Raw genomic sequence first — 24,307 nt, 5'->3', positions numbered from 1 at the left:
TCATTAGTGTGGTAAGTAGAAAATCTCAACGAATTTTGTGCCTTCGCTGCATAAAAACAAACACATAACGTTGCACCACCGCTGTTTAATGCCTACCATGGAAAAACTAAAAATAATAGTTAATATTTTGACTAACAACTTACCTAACATCGGAGTTATTATCACTGCCACCATCAGCATCGGTTGCCTTTGTTTTCTGTCCTGGTAGAATGAGGCCACTTTCTGTCATTTTCAACGAACCAACGTTGTCCTTGTCAGTAGTAGTTGCAGAGCCTCCTCCTCCTCCTGCTGCTGCTGCTCCTATCACTGCCGATGATTTAACTTCATTGCCTGCATTAATGGATGAAGCATACACAGCAGCATATGAGCTTTTGATGCCATTTGGTGCTCCAGCCGTATGTGTATTTGAATTAATCGACGCACTATTGTTGTTTTGTTGTTGTACCAACATTGCACTACCATCCAAAGGAGACTTGGAGTTTCCATTTCCAGCTGCATTGGGAGTGACAGATTTGGGTGGCAAAGCCACATCCTTCTCACTGGTTGTCGGCACATTTGATGACACAGAACCAGTCTTGTCTTCGACACTTTTTGCTTCTGTGGAACTCGTGGTAGAATCTGATTTTTCACCAATGGCATCCACAGTGGTTGCTGTTTTTGTTCCATTGGTTTCAGTACTCGATAAGCTGTTGGCAACGCTTTCGGGTTTGTCATCTTTTCCAGTAGTCGAGTTTGAAACCAGAGTGGTTGCTGTCGAAGGTGACTTCCGGTCCACATTGGTTGCTTTCGAACTCGATTCTGAGTTTTCGGATGCACTGGTTGTAGTCGTGGTGGTAGTTGATGATGATGGTTCCGTCACTGATGTTGTTGTTGTTGAAGTTATTGTACATGAAGTTGTCACCAATGAGGTGCTGCTGGTGTTTGCTACAGACGTAGTGGTGGTTGATGAAGTTGTCGCAGATGTTGTTGTTGCCGTTGTTGCAGGTGCAGAAGAATCACTTGCCGACTTGCTGGACGTTGATGACAACGAAGTTGTTGATGTTGTCGTAGGCGTTGTCGAGGAACCAGAAGTTTTTGAAGATGTAACAGTAGCGCCCGTTGAACTACTCGCAGTTGTTGTAGTTGAACTAGTAGAGGCTACGGATGAAGAAAGTGTCGTAGTAGACGCAGTTGATGTCGTCGGTGTTGTCGTCGTTGTTGTCGTAGCCGTTGAAGTGTTTGAAGACGATGACGAGTTATGCGACGACAAATGTGCAGCAGAACGATCACGTCCACCAGTCTTTTGTTGTTGTTCACGCTGCAGACGAGTCGTGACTCCAGTCGTCAGGGAATCGATAATGCATTGGGACTGCGCTTGTTGCGATTTCTGAGGGTTTCTCGAGCTTCGCGTTCGCTGTCGGGATTTTCGCAGCAACTGCTTGTAGTTTTCCGTTTTCTTACTGAGGTAGTAGTAGCGAACACAATCCTGCGCAGATTTGCGATCCAAACTCGCAGCAATAGCTCCAAAGTTTTTCGGATGTTGCAGAAATTTCTCTTTGAAAATTTCCTTCTCGCCAGCGGTCCAGACGTTCACGTTTTGGCGATCTTTATAGTCAGCCACCATGTCCGACAGAGCGCCATTCTCATTGTGGTAGATTGCACGTCGCTTTTTAGCGTCATACATCAGTGGTGGTATCACAGCATAGGATCGCATTTTCTTGTCTTCCATGGCCTGCTCCTGCAGTCCATCCATAATCTCTTCCAAATCGGCTTCGGATTTAATCCGTGAGCCGACACGATTGAAGCGCTCCTTATCTTCGCGTTGCTTGCGCAGCTCCGTGAACACTTTCTCAAAGAATTCTCGGTTTTTGGCTTCGCGAGCTTTTCGCTTAGCGCTGGACTCAGACTTTTCGACCCGTTTAAGCCATTCTTGCGACATTTGGGCGTATTTTTCCACCAGTCCAGTGTTGTAGACGTATCGGTCATGTTTAACCTTTTTTAAATGCTCCAACAAACGCGACTTTATTGTCGCCTGGTGGCGTTTGATGATTTCCGCACAGGCCTCCACATCGCATGGTTGATTATACAGCGGCAGCTCAACGGGTGGACCTAACGAACTCAGAATGGAATGTTGGGCGGCAGCGATCTTGCGATTCTCATCGTAGATCTTTTGAGCCAAACTTTGATGGCGTCGCTTGGGCTGTAGCAGTTTCTCCTCTTCGGCCTTTTTGGGCTTACTCGAGGCCTCCTGCAGCAGCTCCGCCTTCTTGGTTAAGCTAGCCAGGGTGTTTTCGGCGTTGACGATCTCTTGGTCGACTTTCTGAATTTGCATTAGTAGGTCTTCCTTGGCGGTACGACGCTCTTCGCCGATTTCATTTGGCAGTGTGGGGGAGATCGCCTCTACTTGGGGATGGTAGGCTTCAGTCGTCTGCGGGGGCCGCTGTTGTTCTCGCGTTTCAATCTTCAGCTGTTGTGTCGCCGGAATATTTATAATCGCCGATTGGTGGCCGCTATTGAGTAAGCTGCTGTTCATACTAGTTGGAGGAAGGGGTACCTGGGGCTGTTGCGAATGCGACTGTAGTATATGTGAGCTGCGATTGACTATGAGGGATGATGTGGGTGGTTGTTGCTGTTGTAGCTGGGACTGTTGTTGCTGCGATGATTGTTGCGAAAGGTGCTGCGACTGTTGGGGGACTGTTTGCTGCTGCTGTTGTTGTTGCTGCTGCGTTGGGGGTTGCGTCGGCGGATGTTGTTGATGTTGCTGATGGTGTTGCGAGTGCGGATGTGGTTGTGTGGGTATGCTTTGTTGTCCGGCAGCATTCATACTTGAAACAACGGGTGGCAGGTGATTGGAGTCGCTGAGTCGCATTTTCTTATACGGTTGTCCTCCAGGATCCGGAGGTGCTTGCTGATTCTGCTGCTGCTGTTGCCGCGCATGCACAATGTAATCACTGGTTGCATATTGCACAGACGGTGGCTGCGTATGCGAAAGCAATACACCGGGAATACGTTGTCGTCCAACGGCTAACATACCTCCAGATCCAACTGGCCCACCTCCACCGCCTCCTCCTCCGGCTACACCAACGCTCCCAAGTAACTGACCGGATGATGCGTGCGAATATTGCACGGTACCATCCATCGTACTGGCGGTGGGTACGCCAGAAACCATCGTTGGTAGGCTATTGCTGCTCGACACAACAATCGGTGATGAAGCGACTGAGGCTGCGGCCGCTGCTGCACGATGGTAGTCTTGGACTTGGGCTGGCGGCATTGGAGGTATTCGAGTGTATGGGCTCTCGCGGTATTGTGCAACCGGACCAATACTGTACGAGCTTTGCTGTATGTAACGGTGAGGTGCTTCGCGAACTGCATTAACGTCCGCAAACTTAGGATAGGTATTGGCTGTAGCGCCCGGTCCTGGGCGCGGTGGTGAGAGTGGACTAGTTGCCGATCGTGATTGGGGTTGTTGTTGCGGGGGTGGCGGTCCAATGCCACCCTTCGCATATGATTGCGGTGTATCGACCGGCCTGTAAAACCAGAACATCACAAAAAACAAGATAATTATTAGATTTGTTTGTAAATTAATGTTGAAAAAAAAAGTATTTATTTAAAAAAAGGCAATTTGATTGTATTAATAATTTTGTGGAAAAACTAAGAAATTTGAATTAAAATTATTATTTTTTTAAAATGCGAAATCAAATTGGTAGTAATTAATAGATTCGATTGAATGTTTTATATCTTTGTTAAGTATCAGTAAAGCTCTCGAATTTTCTTTAAATCTCAGTTTAAAACAATTATTTAGAACTTGCGCATCTCTTCACATCTTTCGAATTTGACCTAAAATTACTGCAGGTTAGTTTCTGTATGGTGGTGGTGGCATACATAATTGCTTCCCGCAAGACTTTGTTAGTGTTTTTTTTTACTATGGCCAGACAACATACACTGCAAGACCTCATTATAATGTAGTTTATTTTAGACAAAAAGTGGGCATGTGCCGTTTTTCTTCTGGACCCTTCAAATATTTAAAACTACAAAATCAAAAACCACAAAAGCATTCTAATTTAACTTACCGTAAGTTGTAAGTTAGTTAAGTAATATTTCTCACATTACAACTTACGTAATCTAAAAATGTGAGTGAATTTTCTAGAATTCTCGTAGGTAAAAGGTACTTGATACACACGTACCGCCTATTCTTTAACGTTAAGGCGGCGGCGCGGCGGCGCGATAAATCCATTTTTATTTTAATGGCCTAAATAATTTCAGTTGTATTGAAAATACCCTGTTACAATTTTTTTGATTTCAAAAATACAGTTCGTCGGCTTTATTTTCTTCCCGTTCGTTTTATTTAATAGTTGTAACTGTTTAAATCTTGTAAAATTGGTTGACAGCACTAATTTCTTTTCAACTAGGGGTCTGTTTCTTATCAATCTACGTCAACTACATCAGCTATTGTTACTACACCGAAGACCCTAAAAGCCATTTATGTATTTTTGGAAAACATTGTTTGTTGTCGAAATAACGCAGAGTCTAAAACTTTATACATGAGGTTTAATGAGACGAACCTATTTAAGTATTAAATCGCTGATGTAGTTAAACGGTAAAGCTAGCGAATGAATAAATGAATCCATTTCGATCAGAAACAGGCTCTGATTGCCAGAAATATAATTATTTGTGGTACGCCAATTTTCGTTGGCCTTAATTTTATTTATTTTCTATTAGTTTGAAAGACAATTGTTTATATAAATACCATTTTTGGTCCATTCAACAAACTTTCCCTTGGACGCCGTTTTGCAGTTGAATTTAACGCATAAGCTGTTTTTTTTTTAGCATTGCTATCCGTATCGGCAGTTGGCATTTACATGCATTACAAAAACGACACGCAGCTGCCGATAAGGATAGAAGCTAAAAAACCAAGCTACAGATAGATAAGTTAAGTTTAAGTTTTCCTTTCTCTTGGTGTCTGCATATAAATTTGTGTTCAGTGTTAATATTTGGGTAATTCTTCTGCGGATAGCTTTGCCAATACGCCTATATTTTGATAACATGCCTTGACCTAGTTACCTAACACTCAACCATAAGTACGTAGAGCATCCGCACATCACAGACTTTCTATCGGCCGATAATTTAACAGGGCTCTTGATCAGTATAAAAATAAATACATTCTATGTTTATGTATGTACATATATGATAGTAAGCATATAAGAAGGTTTTTTTCCTATACGATTTCCTTTAAACTTAAACTAAATAATCGGTAAATTACTATCGGCCGACTATTTAATCAGCATAGGACTTTACGAACCTCCGTAGGCTTATGGAACATTATTTAAATGTGATGTAATACATATTTTCACTGTTATTAGAATAATTTTGGAATAACATATCATAAAAATCAAAATGTCTAAAAACTCTATTGATTTTTTTTTTCATGACTAATGCAAAATTGTTCAATCGAAAGTTTTCAATGAAAAATGCTCGATTGATCTAAAATAGGTACTGCTACTCCTCCATTGTATCGAGTTAACTCGATTGTACAAGGTCGAAACGAGGCCAATATACTGTTGACAGTGTTGGTTGATATTAAAATTAAATTATAAGTGCAAATTGTAAAGATACTTCGCCTGACAGCATCGGTGTTATCAGTGGATGAAGCAAGTAAATCTTATGGGATTTTCGTTTGGTACAAAAATCAATTTATTTATATTTTGATCTAAGATCAATTTTCCAGGTCTGGATTTTCGGCAGATTTATCCCCCTGTCCCTCAGTCATCATGTTTGAAAAGTCTTTGTTTGTAAAATAATTTGTTTCGGATTTAAGAAAAAATTATAAAATAGTTTTGAGTTCATATGGAAGCAATTTTAAGTTAATTAATTTATTTGTCCAGCTCATCTTCGAATTAAATAAAATCAACGTTCGAATCAATATGGAAACGTATTCGATTCGTAAAGAAAAAAATCAATATGTATATTAGACTGGGCCAAAAAAATAAAATATTTTTTCGCAATGCATACTTGTCATAAGAAAACTATTGAAATCAGTGGGCATTGGTTTTGATACGAATATCTTCTTAACGGTTAAAGCAATTAATTTGCTGCCAAGGAACTTTTTATAGAACGTTTAAGTCCCTACAAGAAAACATCTTGCTAATTTGAAAATATTGAATTTTCAGTGAATTAGAAAATTTTGAAATTGAAAATTGATTTTTTAATTTTTTCTCGATTTAAATCGTGAATAACTTCTTCAGAACTCAATTTAGGGAAAATTACTAAGAGACCTTTTTTGTAGAGAATTAAATTTCCTCTAAGAATCTGTCGTGGTTTTATTTTCTATTCACTTATTTGCTCATCACAAAATTCCAAAGTGAAACAGTCGAATTGAAAAAACACTTCGATTTAAAAAGCTTAATTACTCGAATAAGGCTCGTCTGACGAAAATTTTCAATCAGATCTTTTTTGTAGGAAATTTAATTTTATATAAGAAAAAATGAACAGAATTTTTTTTTACTTTGATCGTCTAGCAGTTCTGTTGTAACACATCATATCATGTATAAAAATAAAAAACACCGATGATAGACCTCTTAAAATTATTTTTAACGGCTCAAATTTTCACCAAATTTTTTTTTCATCATCCTGAACAAGATTTTCGAAGTAACTTTCAAAAAAAAAATATTTTATTTTTTTGGCCCAGTCTAATGTATATACCTATAAATTTAACAAACGAAAAACCCATTTAAAAGAATAAGCTAGTATTTGTCAACCCTAGCTATTTATCTAGTTATAATTTTTGTTTTGGGTTATAATTTTTGTTTCGAGGCATAAGTAGTAATAAGTTTTGAGGAAATATTGAGTTTGCAGAATCAGTCTAGTGATTCTAGAGCGACTTGTCTGAGAAGATGTAGATGTTAGATATTGATATCACGTTGTCCTTGAGATCGGAACGATTTCTTTGAGCTCATTCATAGCCTGAATTATCTTCTGAAGCAAGCTACGCTACAGAGGTTGTGTAATAAGAGGGAAAAATAAAAATTTAATGAATCTGAGTGTGGCACTAGTTTGAAAAATCAGAATTTAAGTTCGTGCTGTATGAAGGTAGGTATATCTGCCTTTCCATCAGTTATCTAGAACGCCAGCCTAAACTTGTAACGTTATTATTGATTAGCTTAGAATAGGGTTGCTAACCGTACTGTAAAAAAGAGTATTGTACTCTATTTCACGTATGTGTACTCTATAATCTACATATAACTCTTTAGAGAGTACAAAACACTATAATTTTGGTCGTTGTTTTAGTATGACCTACTTGTTTTGTTTGTTTCTTTTCTTAGTCGGACTTAAAATTTAATTTTTTTTAAATTCTATTTTGGAATGAAATTGAATAAAAGGAAGGAGTAAGCTTTTTTCAAAAATTTAAACTTTGTTTTTTTTTTTTATAAAAAAAAAAAATGAATTGCAACTGATGCTATTTTTCTTGATTTTGCAATGTTTGAACTGGTGTAACTTTTGTTGTTATCAATATAATTCATCGAAATAAAAAAATTTATAGAATATATTAATGCCTTGATTTTTTTTTACAAAAAAAGGTTTTAAATATTAATTAAAGAAAAATGTTTAAAAAGGATTTTTTTCCTTTTTCAGAAATATAGCTTAATTTTTTTTTTTAATTCTAAATTTGTTCTCTATTTGACCTTGTTTTGTTTAAGACCTCAAAACATTAGATTTTTTCTTGTAAAAAATCAAGGTATTTATTCGATGAATTATATTTTTAACTGCAAAAATTGTGAGCTATATCTGTTCTTGCAACTTCAGCATTCACTGAGAGAGTATTTTGTGTCATAAATATGAAGTGGTCAGATTAGAGGAATGGGGCTTCATTGAAATTGTTCAAAAATGAGCTCTTAATTTATATGAATTTTGAATTTGAACGTTTAGAGTTATACACATATTTTTAAAATATATCTTGGTACTGCAAGAAGCACCAAAAAATACATTTTCAAGGCTTGAAATAAATGGTACTCTTTTTTTTCGTCTCTGAAATCAAATAGGTATACTCTATTCCTTCTTAAAAAAGTTGGCAACCCTAGCTTAGAAGTACATTTATGTATAGGGCAGAAATTATAGTCGACACTCAACTCAAGATTTCTTGTGAGCTAAAATTCAGGATTTAAGCTTAATCTTGTATCTCGCTGGATCAAATGCTTAAAATTTCCCCCACTTTACGAGAGTTGAGATAAATATCGACTTGAGTAAAGATACGTAGTTTCGAACAAAAGAAAATTAAAGAATTCGTAGGCCCCATTACGTCCAAGGCGGCAGGTGTAAAAGAATATTAACAGGTCACATGTACAATATGTCTGTATCTAGGTCTTAAAATACAAAACTTAAATAAGTTTATCTTCACATACAAAATTAAATCAAAACAAAGCTATGCTTTGTTGAGAAAAAAAACACAAACCCAGTACAACGATCATCATTTCTTTATAGCCCCTCATCAAACACAAAACAAAATATAAAAAAAACAATTCAATTAATTTGGCGGGAATAATTTCAACTCTACACAGAATAACTTAATTTTTTTTTATACATCACTATTTTTTTTGTTGTTGGTACCCAAACATACACACGAAACAGCTGAAAAATGTTCACCTAATAATAATAATCCAAATCCATCAATGATTCAATGCCCAGGAAGTTGCGATAATTTTTTTTACTTTTCGTTTGTTTTCTGTTGGATGCAATTTATTTCACACGGCACCGTGTCTGTCTGCTTTTGCTGCTTGCTGGTTGCTCCTTCTTTCTGATGATTCCTGAACTCCACTCAACCAAAATCACTAGTAAACAAAAACAAAATGAAAATAATAATAAACATGAGAGTGAGAGGATGTGTTGGAAATGAGATGAGAGGAAAATTGCCTGCATGAACCGCAAAGAAGAGTAGTGTAACATTAGTGAACCGTTTCGCTAAAATTACAAGAACGAGACAGTTTATGTCACCCTTTGAAGTGCGTTTTGCTTTAATTTCCCAGCAAAAAAGAAGAAGAAAAAAACAAGTAAAACAGAAACTAGAACGAGACAACTTTAATCATTTTTTCAAGATGGCCGAATACAATTGAAAAGAGTCAACATAATAAACAAAAATCCTAACATCTCTTTCTATTTCATTGATATGGAAAACAACAAAGTATGTGAGTGTGTGAGAAATTCATGATGGCCGCCTATGCGCAACCAAGAGTGATGATGATGAGGATGACGACGAAAACGACGACACGACATCGCACACAAACTGCTGATGCACTAACACAATCTAATTTCCCGTTTGAAGGGGAAATTTTAATTCAAAACTCACCACACTTGCCAGCTCTATCGTTCTTTCTTATACACACACACACACACACATTCAATTTCTTATATACAACACACATTCAAACGGACAAATTTGGCAGTATATAAAACCAACAATAATTCCCCCGGGTGAAGTCAGATTTTTTTTTCTAATTTTTTTTTTTTTGTTGAATTGTATTTATTTTCTTGCAACGTTGCCACATTTAATAAAAACGTAGCTAAAAAGTTTTAATATAAGGAAAATTAATGAACTCCAACACAACATCCATTCATACACACAAATACACTAGTTGAGGCACTGAGGCAGACTTGCGAGTTGTTGTTGTTTTTTTTTTTTCATTTCAGCGTGGATTAAATTACTTTTGTGGCTTTTTTATATTTTAATTTGTGATGTTGGCTGGCATTATTATTCATTCAATTATTTTTCTTTCTCTCATAACAATTTTTTTTTTGATTAAGGTGTCGCATAATTACAATACAATGCATGCAATTTTCAGATTTTGTTCGTTTTTTTTTTTTTTTTTTTTTTTTCATTCCTCTCTTTTTTGGTTTTATTTTTAAAATTAGAGCTCCTTGGGGGTGTTGTTTATGCCTAACCTATCCTGATGGTGTGCTCATCATAGTTGGAAGGTATATAAGAAAGACCAACACGATGCAAAACACTCATCCATGAGTTCTGGGAATGGAACTCATGGTGATGGTTGTCTGAATTTAAGTAGGTAGAGAGGTTCCCTACCTAGGAACCTCTACCAATGCTCTTGTGACTCAGGAAAGTTGTATACCTATACGACTAAGAGAATCGCATTAATAATTCATTTAAATAAAATTTGATGATGCCCCCGGAGGCTTAGAGCGTGGGTTTGTATGTTGTTTGTTGATTTGCCCAGTGAAGGGGAAGTTTCTCAATAAATCATAAGAAATGGTATGAACCTAGGTTCAAACTCACCTATTTCTGTTTAAATGAGTAAAAATACCGGTATAGGTAAGGTACTTATGTACGTACCTACTTATTATGAAAAACGTTTTTGGGAGTTCTATTTTAGCATGAAGAGTAGGTAGGTTTAGAAATTTTGTTAAACAGCAGGTTCCGAAAAACGGAAACAGCAGGGAACTATACCTATAAATGAATTTTAGATTGAAGAGGATTTGGCACGTGAAAAATTTAACATCAACATGTGCAATTTTCTGTGCCGGCTACTTATAGCTTTCTCTATGACGTCAAGTAGTAGTTATCTAACTTAATTACAAATAAAGGTGTAGGTACTCATTTACAATGCACGTTAAAAGTTCTACTGTCCGCCTACCACCTACTAGGTATCCGAAAGTTTTTGAGATTTTTCCCATTCGCAAAAATCCTTAAAAAAGTGTTTAAAAAATCCAATACTAGCTATTGGAGAGTCCGAAAAAAAAAAAACATAATCTTGGTAAAAAAAATAGGTAGATACCACCCTTAACTCAAACAAAAAGTTCAAAAAGGTTTGGCGTAGGCAGGTTTCTCAAGATATTAGGTGTGATTTTTAATACCACCGGGCTTAACTGCACAAAAAAAAAAAAAACGCCTCGGGGCTTAGCGAGAAAAATTGGCAGCACTGCATATTAAATGTTCTGAAACCAGCTGACACAAAAATATATAGAGTTTTCATATTTTTCGCTTTTGGGTTTTCTTGTGTGTTTTTGAAAAAAAAAGTTTAACCAACTATTTAAATATTTAAAATAATAATTGTCATTCCAAACATCATTTTTGATGTTTTTAAACAAATTCTAAACAATTTACGAACAAGTTAATTTGTTAGCACAGATTTAAATCTGTAATAGTTTCCACAAAATCTATCAGATTTCCCTTTATCTTTTGCCATTTTAAGTCGAAAAACTTAAGTGGCAATTTTCTCGTTTTTGTACCGTTTTCGAGTTATGACGATTTTTATGATTTTTGCTCTCTTTTCCTTTAACTGGCTTTATCTTTGCCAAACTATTTATCTCTGATTCGAAAGATTTTTAAACAACCAATGAATTTATTACAGTTTTAGTTTGTCTCAAAACTTTTTTTTTTTGCGGACAACCATTTCTCAACAATTTTGAATCAAACACAATTTTCTTCGTTTTTTAAGTTGTTTTTTACACTTTCATATCATCAAAAAAAACACGTAAATCCATAGTTTTCATTTGGGGCGGTGACTGTGGGACACCCTGTATAAAAAAAAAGGCTTTTACTAATACATACATATATCTATTATTACCTACGAAACTTAAACTAATTATATAATTTTCTCATGGATGCCATAATACAAACTGGACCAAATTAAAATGGGAGCACACTTCCGATACCAAAAAAAAATGATCAAAATCGTTTCACGCAGTCGAAAGTTCTGAGATAACAAAAATAAAAAAAAAATCATGTGTGCAATTCACACGTGGTTGAAGTGAAACCTTAAAAATCATTTAAAAAAAAATCAAAAAAATATAACTTTTTTTTATTCCATCACTTTTTTTATAGGACAACCTACAATCAGTGGTACCACTTTACTTCAATTGAAGTAGATCTACTTCTTTTTTTCCAAAAAAAAAAAATTAAATCTACTTCCTACTTCGCACCATCACGAAAATAACGAATTCTACTTCATTTTAAAATCTCTGTTACAATCTACTTCAAATTATCAAAATATAAGCCAATTCTACTTCTTTTTGCAGAAAACCAAATATTTGACTAAAAATTGTTATAAAATAATGTATTGAAATAATATTTATACCGAAAATATAGAGTTTGAAGGAATTCAAATTTTTGGTTTTAGTTGTTTTTACTAATTGAATCGTTTATTTTCAAAACATGATAAGTCCACTTTTTTTCATAATTCGTTTTTTTAACTGAATATGTTCTTGGGGGATAACCACACTTGCCTTCGAAATATGAAGCATCTAATCAGTCTATATTCGATTTTACAGCTAAGCGAACAAATTTTTTTACTGTCAAAACATGATAAAAGTCCCGGACTTATTATCTTTTGAAAATAAACAGCAACTTTTTTAAGAGTAATTGACTACACATAAAGAAGCTGACTATTAACTCAAATTCTTAAGTTGAAAGCGCCTTTCAAGTAAAATAACTACTCGAAACATTATATTCTATTCCCAAATGCAATTGTTTGATAGACTGCGGCTATAAAAAAAATTTTATATTCATTTTAAAACTAATTTCACATTCGTTTATTTTCAAAGTATGATAAGTCCAAAATCGTTTTTATTTTTTATCTTTTGAACTATCGGTCCAAAAAGTAAATACCAAACGATATTCTGTAGCTAGGTAAAAGTTCTACAAAATATATTTTTTATGCATTTAGCTACACTTAAAAAAAAGAAAATAGAACGTTTTTTTCTTCTCCTGAAAAATTTGAAATCATGGACTTATCATGTTTTGAAAATAAATGATTCAATTAAATTATTTAACTTAAATAAATTTAAGAAAATATTTTTTTTTAACATGGATTTTTATTAAAAAATGATATTTTGAAATCTACTTCGATTTTTCTCAATCTACTTCCATTTTTTCTTCAAATCTACTTCGACTTTTTTTCTGCAAGTGGTAACGCTGCCTACAATACATTTTTTACCATCTGAAAGCTTATTGTTTCAGCTCAAAATATTTATACCTATCGACCATGTCTATACAACATCTACAAAAAGAGCTAGAATTTTTTTAACCAAATTAGTTTTCATACAAAAAGGAAAACAATCAATCTCTTTTCTCTTCTAACGCCATTAAATCCATTTTTTAAAAGACAACCTATAATAAATTTTATATCATTATTATTTCAACTTTTATATGACGCTTTAATCATATTTTTACCATGCCTACAAAAAAGTAAGAATTTTTTAAAGCCAACCATGTCGAAATTTCAAACCGAGATTACGGTATGTACTTGCTCTACTGGTCATCGGCAACAAATCTTCACAGGTGTTTTGAGGTATTTTTCAAGTTTTGAAATTAAAGATTATAAATAACTTGTAGAGCACGTACCGTTATGTGTGATATATTAAATAAAAGGTAATATTATCAGCATTCGTATTAAAGTTAAATAAATTTGTTATGTTAGATCAAAAGATATAACGTGTTTAGAAAAAGAACATCTTTTCACCGTTATCTCAGAATTTTAAATATGAAATTAATTGAAATTTTGCACAATCATAATTTATTTAATTACCTATCTACTGTATAAATTTCATCTATCTATATATTAAAACAAAAAAGTTATGATCAATTGATTTTTCGTGTCGCTTTTTCGTTTCATCTTGTTTCAAATCACTACGATACTAAAAAAGTTTTCACTTCAAAAAAATTACAGACAAATTATTGAGAACCACATTTTTTTTTTTCGTTCGTTTAAAAACAGAAAACCACTGTTTCCTATTTTGACATTTTTTTTAAAGATCTTTTGCAGGACACGTAATCTTAGTAAAATGAACATTAAAAAGAGGTTAGTCTTAAGACACCAACATTAAACTAAAATAGTTTTCCCATATAAATATGACACACCCTAATGCAGTTCTAGTTCTCTTATTAGTTGCTCACATGAAAAAGGAGAATAAGCAATATATTCTTTCCATAAGGAAAAACCTTGCCAAAACTATTTGAACTAAAATCGTTCATTTAACGTTTTATGAAGTAATTCGGCACATTTTAGGCAAGTTTTTCATCTCAAATAAATGAATATACGTACCTACCTAAATATTTAAAAATAAAAATGTACAAATGTGAATTTCTTTCATAGATCTGCATAGGTACTGGAAAACGATTGGCACAACGAAATTTTTCGCTTACGGTTGTGTTGTATTTTTTAGATTTTTACTTTACTTCCAAATATAGTACAATATGTTGCACAGATAATCATTTTTATCAAAAAACAAAACCGACCATGGATCAAAACTGGGTTTTATGGTTTTTCTTATAGTTTCTATAGCCATAACTGGACGAAATGGGACCACACTGCAGGCACCAGCTTTCCAATACAAAAAGAACTTATCAAAATTGGTTCACTTAGTCCAAAGTTATGAGGTTACAAACAAAAAAAAAAATACAGACGAATTGAAAGCCTTTTTGGAAGTCGGTTAAAAATACAAATAATCCTTAAAATTTTGTTGTCGTTTTGCACGTTGAATAGGATTAAGGGGGTTCGCATTGATCAACTTACCGGACAGACCAGCCGCCATTTGGTCTGATCTGATGCTGTTTTAATAATGTGAACACCCATCCGACAGCCTGTCCGGTTTGCCGGATGGTTTTCAAAAAATTTTGTTTTGTTGGTGGTCGGATGGACATGTCTGTCCGGCAGACAGTGATAATCCATTCTCTTTAATTTGAGAGCAGTATAGACAAAAGATACATTAAAAATAAGCTGAAAAATGTGTTTTGATGAAAATTGTCTGATGAGTGTGAACGAAAAATATAATTCCGCCATCAGGCCAAATGACAAGACCGATTGTCATTTGGCCTGATGTCCGGTAAGTTATTGTATTATTGTTATAATTATTGAAAAAACTTAATTACACATCAAGTAAAGCTCAGCAAACAGCTTCAGTTACACTCTTAGTATTTCCTGATAAACATTTTGGCAATTTCAAGAATAATTGAATCATTTATTTTCAAAACATGATAAGTCCATGATTTCAAATTTTTCAGAAGAAGAAAAAAACGTTCTATTTTCTTTTGTTAAGTCGAGCAAAATGTATAAAAAATATATAATGTAGAACTTTTTCCTAGCTACAGAATATCGTTTGGTGTTTACTTTTTGGAACGATAGTTCAAAAGATAACAAATAAAAACGATTTTAGACTTATCATTCTTTGAAAATAAACGAATGTGAAATTAGTTTTAAAATGAATAGAAATTTTTTTTTAAGCCTCACTCTATCAAACAATTGCATTTGGGAATAGAATATAGTGTTTTCAGTAGTTATTTTACTCGAAAGACGCTTTCAACTTAAGATTTTGAGTCAGTCAATTACTCATAAAAAAGTTGATGTTTATTTTCAAAAGATGATAAGTCCGGGACTTTTATGTCCCTAGCTGTTAAATCCTTTATATAGACTGATTAGATGCTTTATATTTTGAAGGCAGGTGTGGCTATCCCCAAGGAACATATTCAGTTAAAAAAACGAATTTTGAAAAAAAGTGGACTTATCATGTTTTGGAAATAAACGATTCAATTAAAGGAAGCAAATGAGTTTAAATTGAAAAAAAAACCTACAATTATTGTTAGTTGTGTAACTGAAGCTTAGGGCGACTTTAACAGATTACTTCTCAATGATAAAGGTATTATTGACAAATTTGCAGTTAACTAAAAATTTCCTGGAATATCATGTAATATAAACTGTCAGAATATAGGATATTTTAATCATTATTTTGGATTTAAATTTGAGATTTTTCGTTTATGAGTTGAGTATGCAGGTATTATAAAGTTTATTTGATTTTCTATTCAAATTCAATGGTAGAGCATTTGTTTTTCTCAGAAATTAATTGGTTTTTCTGCGTAATGAAACTATTGCATGACACAGTAGTACCTGCTTTTGACACAAATACTGTGAATTTTACATCTGTTCAGGTCATAGTCACAAAACAACCTATATACCTACATATTCCGATTTTCTTTTTATAGTCTTTCTAAGAATAAAATTGTTGTTTTTGAAATTGGTTCCAAAACATAATATTCTATCACATTTCAGTGTCTGAGGTTATGAACTTTTTTTCTTTTTCTTTTGTTTGTCAGCTGTTTAAGTAGAATGAAAGCTGATTTAAACGATTATTTAGAAATTTATGTAAATATATCCAAAATTTGTAATCAGCCCTATTCTAAATGAAAACTTCCGAGAAAAAAAACATTTTTATTTACCTACCTAATTAAACAAAATTTTTTTTAAGTTACCGTTTTAACGATACAAATTATCCCACCGTTAGAAAACGACGACATTTGTTTAATTTAAAATTGTTATTTAATTTAACTTACTGAAGGATAGAACACAAAATTTATTAACACAGATAGAAAGCACACGTGTATTAAAAAAAATGCACGCATATGAAGAAAAAACTTAATAGAACAAGGTATAGGTAAACAAAAAATGTCATTTAACCGTCGTCAATGTAAAAATAATATTAAAAGCAGGCAAACTAATTACTGAATTCTGAAAGTATCAAGGTTAGGTATGGAAAAGGACCAATCCTTACTTAGGGTTGCCTTTAATATGAATATTTCTTTGTATATTGATAAATATTCTGAAATGATAGATGTCATGTCAAACCTAAATTAACTTTCGGGTAAAATGGATATACCTAATACATAGATGTTGAATTTACAAAGAAATTACCTATTTTAAATATAGCTTCAGCTTCAGTCACCGTTTTAAAAAATGATAGACTGACTGAGGCAAATATTAAAAATTCATTAAAGGTTATTATGTAGGTGTCTATATTAAGTTTGTCTGGTAACTTGTATATGTCATTTTAGATTTTGGCAACACTGTTACTTACTTATAGTGGCAACAAGGAATACCAACATAAGTCAACTTATGTCGAAATTGAGATTTTCACTAAATCTGATGCACAATAAGCGATTCTATCTACCATATTTTTTTCGTATTTTTATCTTTAGCAGTTTTTGAATTACAGGTAAAAGAAAAATGACATTAGCATTGACTTCTTATGGGAAGCCAAACTTTCAAAACGCTCTCCTGAAAAGTTGTAAAAACTGACTTATGTTGTTTTTCCTTGTTGCCACAGATATGTAATTATTTTTTTATCTCATTTTTATGAACAATTTCTGGCGAGAAATATTGAAAGTACAATAGTACAAAAACTGGTCGACTTAAACAAGTTTTTAAGATCGTTTTTGAGTAGGTACATTAAAAAAAAAAAAAGTTAAATGAAAAAATATCGACGGTGCCGGATTCTTATTAAACAGAGGCATTCCTAGTTAAAAAAATAGAAATCATATTAAATCAAATTATATTCCCCGTGGTCCTATAACTTCCTGACCAGGTTTCCAGACGGATATTTTCCGTATTCTCATAGCCATCCTGATCAGCTTAATAAGTATGTAGTATAATTTATTTATATGTTAATAGGCCGTAGCCTTTTTACTATGCCGTGTTTACATCTCTATTAGGATCATTGTATTTTTTTTTTTTACAAAAACAATATATTGTTAAACTGGATAGTTCTTCTTCTTTACCCGAGTTTTACGGTAATTCATTCGAAACGTGAACTAATTTAAGTATAACGAATATATCTTGAAATGCCATTTGGTCATTAAATAGTTTTCCAACATAATAAGAATGAAAAATGTCAGTATGTATCTAAAGGTTTCTTGTGAGTTGAAAGAATTCGTAAATCGTAGCATTTTTGCTTATTTAATTACCTAAATTAATTAAATCCATAAAGACAAACTAAAATTCTTCACATCAAATGTAGAATTACTTATCTATTATCTTTCATATTCAAGATGCTTAAGAATATTGAAAACCCAAAACCCTGGCTAAAATTGACAATTTTTACTTAAAAAATGTATTCGTTAACTTGAAAGGTTTTACTTTTATTACAAACACCCTACCTATGTACATCATATCTTTCTGTTCCTCTTTAAATTTTGAACATAAATCCCTATACAATATGGGACACACAAGTTTGAATTCTTCACATTCTTATATTCTCACAGATCAAGTTATTTTACACCAGAATTCTTCCTTTTCATGAATACCTATTCCTGAGGCCAACTTGCGACCACAAGGGGCGATCTGCCGTGTCGGTTTTTGATCCTTCCTTACACAATAAAAGCAAAAATTGTTCCTACTTGTTGATTAGAGTATCCATAGCTCAAAGCAAAAATTTTCTCAAACCTGTTTTTATCTTTTATTTACAAAGTGGTAAAGAAGGTTAAAATTTTTATTATGAGGAAGTTAAAGTTGCTTATTTAAAAGCATCCTTGAAAAAAGTATATATAATTGTAATGCATTTACGAAACGTCACAATGCAGAACCGAAAATTTCTGTGAGAATCTTAAATAATATTCAATAACAAAAATGTCAACAATCTTTTAATGTTACTCATGAAACTCCACCAAAAGATCACATCATACAAAGTTGTATCTATTTTATTTTGTTTTTTACATTATCGCCCTCGTGTCATCGTCTTAATAATGTTTTCGTCCTTTAACAAAACATCAATAAAATGGTAAAATTCTTAGCTACTTTCAATGGAAATGGACATTTAGAAACACACATATATCCATAACATAATACACAAAAAAACTTTAATTGTATTCAAGTCCTTGGAGTTCTTCCTGTTTTTCCTCCCTTTTTTCATTTCGACAGCTTCAATTCTTATTTTTTTTGTTCATTTTGTGTTGGTGTAACCTCGTTTTTTTTATGAGCTTGAATCACTCTTTTATCGTCGCCTTTGTCGACGTCGTCATAGCCGACGACAGTCGACAGTCATCATCTTGAACATGTGATGGCGTTCTTTTAGTAGCAAATTGTGTAATCGAAGCTCAAGAAGCACCAATAATAATATCAGAACAGAAAAACGAATGATCAAAAAGCAGTATAACAAGCAAAACCCAATTTTTTATGATAAAACGGTATATATACCGAGCGGCGCGGCGGCGGGGGCTAAACAGTATGAAATGAAATTCCAACCTCCACTCTGACTCCTCCGATGATGGTCTTTTATATTGGCAATAAGAGAGGAAAGCAAAAAAAATAGAATAACAACAAGGAAACTCCCCAATCCCCATTGCCCTTCGTGACTCGTATCTACGTAGGTACATTTGGCAGACAAAGCCATTTATTTTATTTTTATTATACCGTTATATGGCTATAATAAAGGGCAAGTCAAGTCGAGAAGGCCAACTGAAATGAGAGAGAAGGACGAACAATACCAAAGAGTCGTCACAGAGTACAGAACATTGAAAGAATACAAAAACAAACTATACATACATATATACAAAAAATACATACATTGTATGTATGTTTACTTGGGTATATTAAATTATATACATCTTAAGCCCAGTATATAATAATCACGCACAAGGACAATGAATGCGAAAGACGGCAGAATACAAAAAAAAAAAACTACATCAGTTGGACGACCGACCGCCGACGAAAACCAAAATGAAGATAGATAGAAATCGGAGTAAAATAAATTAGCAAAAGCAACCAACTATCGCAAATCGGACAACAGGGATGTCTTCTTTCTTCAACTTAAGGGCGGAGTTCTCTTAAAGTCTGATAAATTTGCGTAACGAATTTAAAACATGTTTAATACCAAAACTAGTAAAAACTGCAGCTGATTCTTTACTTTAAAGTCCAAGAGTGATATTACTGTTCCCAAATTCAAGTACTGATACACTCTCGGTCAAAATTTGTTACCTTCAATATGAAAATCAAACAATGCCTTTAAACGTTGGCGCAATATTGCCATTTAAATTGCAAGAAATAAGCAATCTATTGACTTAAACAAAATTTACCTACTACAACAACGAGTTTTAAATGTAGTACCTAAATAGTCTGAATAAGGAGAACGAATTCCCTACTCTCGTACTAAATGAATAAACTTACGACAGCCCTGTTGGTAAACACATCATCCATCCGCATAGGCCGTGCTGTAGGAGGACTTCTTAAGAATTCCATTAATTTTTTGTTTGCTTGTAAAAACAACAACTTGAATGCAAAACAATCGTAGCTTTCATCTGAGTTTGTTTATTGTTTCTTCTTTTCTTTAAGTTTTTTTTTTTTTTTTTGCAAATGGTGCTGAAGGCTTATATTCCAAACAGCAAACAATGCGGCTTTAACAATTTCTTTAAGTCATGAAGTTTTTGTTTTTGTAGGCATTCTCTAATATAGAAAGGAAACATACAAAACATACTCGAACTTATATATGTACTAAAACTTTGAAAGTTTTGATAGAAAAAGTTTTGATAGGTATAAAATAGAGTTTTGCTAAAATATTGATAAAATCTTGCAAACTGGGTTTTTTTTTTTTAATGTAATGAAATATGGATAAAATGTTCTAAATATGGAAGGATTTTTTTTAAAGCAAAATCACATAGAAAGCAATGAAAAAAACACATATAAGTTTTAACATGATATCTAAACATTTTGAAAATAGCGATTACCTACGTCAGAATAATAACAGGGGAGCAAGACTACATAAAGTTACTTAAATAATTTTCAAAAAAAGTTTGTAACTCATGCGTTAGAAGTTATATTAATAGAGGTGGTTATTACAATAAATGTACAAATTTTATTGCTTTAGATTGCAGGGCGCAAGGTTTAACTACTTGTTTTCTTTTTTTTTGTACAAAAATAACAAAAAAATTTTTTGGGCCGTGCAAAGCAAAAAAAAAAAACAGCCCGTTTAGTTCTTAAATATAGGTATAGTTTCTATTTCCCCTTTAAAGAATCTCCCAAAACTCATAAGTCATAACTACCAAGTTTAAATCTAATCTATTCACTGGTTGGGCTGTAGAACAAGGTAGAAACAAACACACATATAGACAGAGTTTTAGGCCCTTTTTTTTTACCCATATCATCGTTTTGTCATCTCTGATCTTTATCTCGAGTTCCACTTTTTTTCATCGCAAGTAAAAACGGTCAATCCGTAGTTTGAAAATAATCATTCCGTGAAAAAAATTATCTTCTTACTATAAATTAAGGAAAATCCATTAATAATACACAGAGTCGTACACATCTTTAGCTAACTTTCACTATAGATAAAATTGATAATTCCTAAAAATTAAATGCTCACAAAAAAAAAAATCAATTTTTCCGTGTTTTAATTAGAAAATTTTCCGACATTTTTTTTCGAAATACTTCCCAAGAAAAAGATGTGAAAGAAGGACATAATTGTTTTTAATTCTCTTGTTTTGTTGAAACTACAAAATGAAGTTTTGGAATATTATTAAGTAAGTTCAAAGTGACTGTCAGGAAAACAACTGACACACTCAGACCAGTAATATGTTCATTGTGCTGCCGAAAAACTACGTGAAAATTACCCACTTTTTAAACTAGTTAGAGGTATTAAAATTGTGGGATGTCTGCCTATTTGCGATTGTTGAAATCCAGTTTAAGCCAGGGGCTTTTTTCTCATCGAACTACATCAGCTACTTCAAGAATTTTAAACTTAACTGTTTGTCCCATTTTTTTTTTTTTTGTTACAAACAACAGTAACCTAAAAGTAAATGTAGCTTGATGAGAAACAGACTCCAGATTTCAAAGTTTGTTCTCTTTATTATTTTTTCTTTAAAAGAATACTTGAAAACTATTACCAAAAACCAATTGGGTAAATAGATGGATTCTTGAAATTGAATAAAGTATAAGAAGCAGTTTAAGATCGTTACACATTGCATGATAATTTTTCAAATATTGTTTTTTTCACAAAACGCGTAATAATTTTTTGCCATCCGTTTTTTGTCATCCATGTAGATGATATTTGTGATGAAATGACATAATGAAGTAATAATTCCAAGTTTGTCTTCAAAAAGTTAACCAATTGACACGTTTTAATTCATATAGAATGGAAATATTCATGCAGAAGCAATTCTTGTATAAAATGTAGGGTAAATTTAAGTAGCCGAAAGATTTTAACCCTTTCGAACCCAAGCTATGAAAATCGATATTAAAAAATGTTTTTTTTCAGTATTATCGTATCAAAAACATCACAACTAAGAAATATGAATAGCAAAAAGTTATTTTCCAAAATAAAAAATTGCAAAACTTATGTGTTATTCCCATGTAACAAGCCTATGACTACCAAAAAAAGTCGAACAACTGAGAAAATAACTATTTATAATATATGCTACTTCTTCTAAGCCATAAAACAAAACACTTAATGGATTAACATTTTTTATATCTTTTTTTCAAAATTACGACCATGTATGTACATATATAAAAAAAAAAAACAAAAAATGTGAATTTCAGTCCCTTTTTCGATAAAAAAAAATGAAAACTATGATATTTGGCTAGCTTTTTGTACTAATCCAGTAACTAAACATTATTATCTTTCAATTAAACCATCGAAACCTTAAAAATTTTTTAATGGAATATTTTTTACGAATTTTTAAACATATGTTACATGAAAGTAACGCTGGTACCGAAAGGGTTAATAACATTTTGCAAATTTGGTAACTTAAATAACAGTTTTTCACTTTTTTTTGTCAAACGCGAATGCAATGACATTTGAACTCTAAATTACTTGAATCCGCTCTAAACGCTTTATTATGTTTCTAAGTGGTATTTTACAGCCTAGTCTACTCAGAAGCTATAGTTCTGACTTTTGACATTTCCTCATAGATATATGTAAGTTTCTGTTTAACAAAAGTATCTTAACGATTTTCAAACATACAAAAGTAGTTTTTCTTCTTCTTCTTCAATTTTATGTATGTTTACTTAACCTTTTTTTTTTTGAAAAATAAAAGATAAGAGATTAATGTAAACCAACCCAAGATCTTGTAAGTTTTCTTAGTAAATATACACTTCTTCTTATGTTCTGTGTTGTCTTTGTCTGGTTTTTCTACAACTTCTGCAGTATTTCGATTCCGCACGAAGAAACTTTTTTTTTTTCTTTCCACCTACTTTAGTGTTCTTTCTTTTCCTTGCAATTTTATTTTCTCTTAGAAATATACAGAGTTTTGGGTGGATATACTTTATATACGTATATACTTTTGTATATAAAATGGGAGGAGGTGATGTGGTCTCGTTTTTGTATATATAGAGTAACTTTGCCCCGGGAATTTATTCTGATTCCATTTTTACATAGAGATCTACTGCTGCTGATGCTGTGGCTGCTGTCGCTGCTGTTAAACATCTGTGCACGTTTCTGGACTACAACAAGAACTCTGTCTGTTTTTATTTGGTATTCGTGCGCAGACTTCAAGTGAACTGGAAACGGGGATGAGGGATGCAAAAACAAAAAAAAAAATAACAAAAAAAAGGAAGAAGTTTTGTTTAGAGAGAGAAAATCAATAATCGCACATGGCATACAGAATGAAATAGCAGTTTTCTAGAGAATTTATTTTCTTATCTTCCAAAAAAATAAGTAAAGAATAAAAAAAAAGAAGAAAAAAATTTAAATGGGAATGAGAAGAAAATTCTAACTAACGAGGGTCAATTGAAGTTGAAATAATCATACTTGTTCTATTAGGTATATAAATGTATGTATATAATAATGTTCGTAAATATATTATATACAATGTAAAAGCACATAAAAAGTTTTCACAGAAAAAGTTTTTTTTTTATCTTTATTATTGCTGTTCTCGAGACTTCTTTTATGTTTTTATGACTTTCTTTTAAAAGTTTCTGCATTAAAGTTTTTAAAGAAAGAAAAAAGAATCCCATTTGGGATTGGAAAAGAAATTAAAATGCAAAAATAAAAAAAAAAAAAACTTTAAAAACTTAAATTTTTTTCAGCTTTTCCTAGAAAATTGAACTTTTTAAATTTTCTGACACTGAGTTGAACTCAAATAATAAATTTAAATTTCGTTAATTTTGGGTTTTTGTTCAGACCATTTTGTAATTTCGTAATATTTTCAATGTTTTAAGATATTTTCTTAAAACCATTGACGACTTTATTTCCCTGTCAAGTCTCAAAATTGTTTAATTGTCTGGTTTACTATTTGGAAACAGTTTTTTCTCAGTTTTAAGTATTAAAAGTGTTTTTAATTTACAATATCAGATAAAATTATTGAAAATTAAAAATTATTCATTCATATACAATTTGAAATACTTATAAATACTTGGTATCGCAGGTATTCTTATCAAGACATGGAGATAACGTTTAAATGTATTGAATCGATTTCCTTCGATAATTTTTGTTTTTTTAGAATATAGCATGACTTGGGTTTTTACAAGAATATTTTTAATTTTATTATCTTTAAAATGTTTTATTATTTTTGAATACTTAGCGATAACGACAATTATAATGATAAATATCTTAGTTTTAATAACTGATTTTGTTG

At 32.5% G+C, this 24,307-nt stretch overlaps 1 protein-coding gene across 2 annotated transcripts in view; it reads right to left on the bottom strand.

Moving 5' to 3' along the window:
• The window catches only part of LOC129911347 (protein split ends), a 101,478-nt gene that overhangs the window by 36,161 nt on the left and 41,010 nt on the right, over positions 1–24,307 (bottom strand). For both annotated transcript variants that reach the window (XM_055989112.1, XM_055989113.1), the window contains exon 2: positions 144–3,506. In XM_055989112.1, the coding sequence (XP_055845087.1) occupies positions 144–3,506 (3,363 nt within the window). The remainder of the gene's footprint in view (positions 1–143; positions 3,507–24,307) is intronic.

Source organism: Episyrphus balteatus, chromosome 2 (genome assembly GCF_945859705.1).
Source record: "Episyrphus balteatus chromosome 2, idEpiBalt1.1, whole genome shotgun sequence".
Classification (NCBI taxonomy): domain Eukaryota; kingdom Metazoa; phylum Arthropoda; class Insecta; order Diptera; family Syrphidae; genus Episyrphus; species Episyrphus balteatus.
This window is presented reverse-complemented; position numbering and strand designations above follow the sequence as displayed.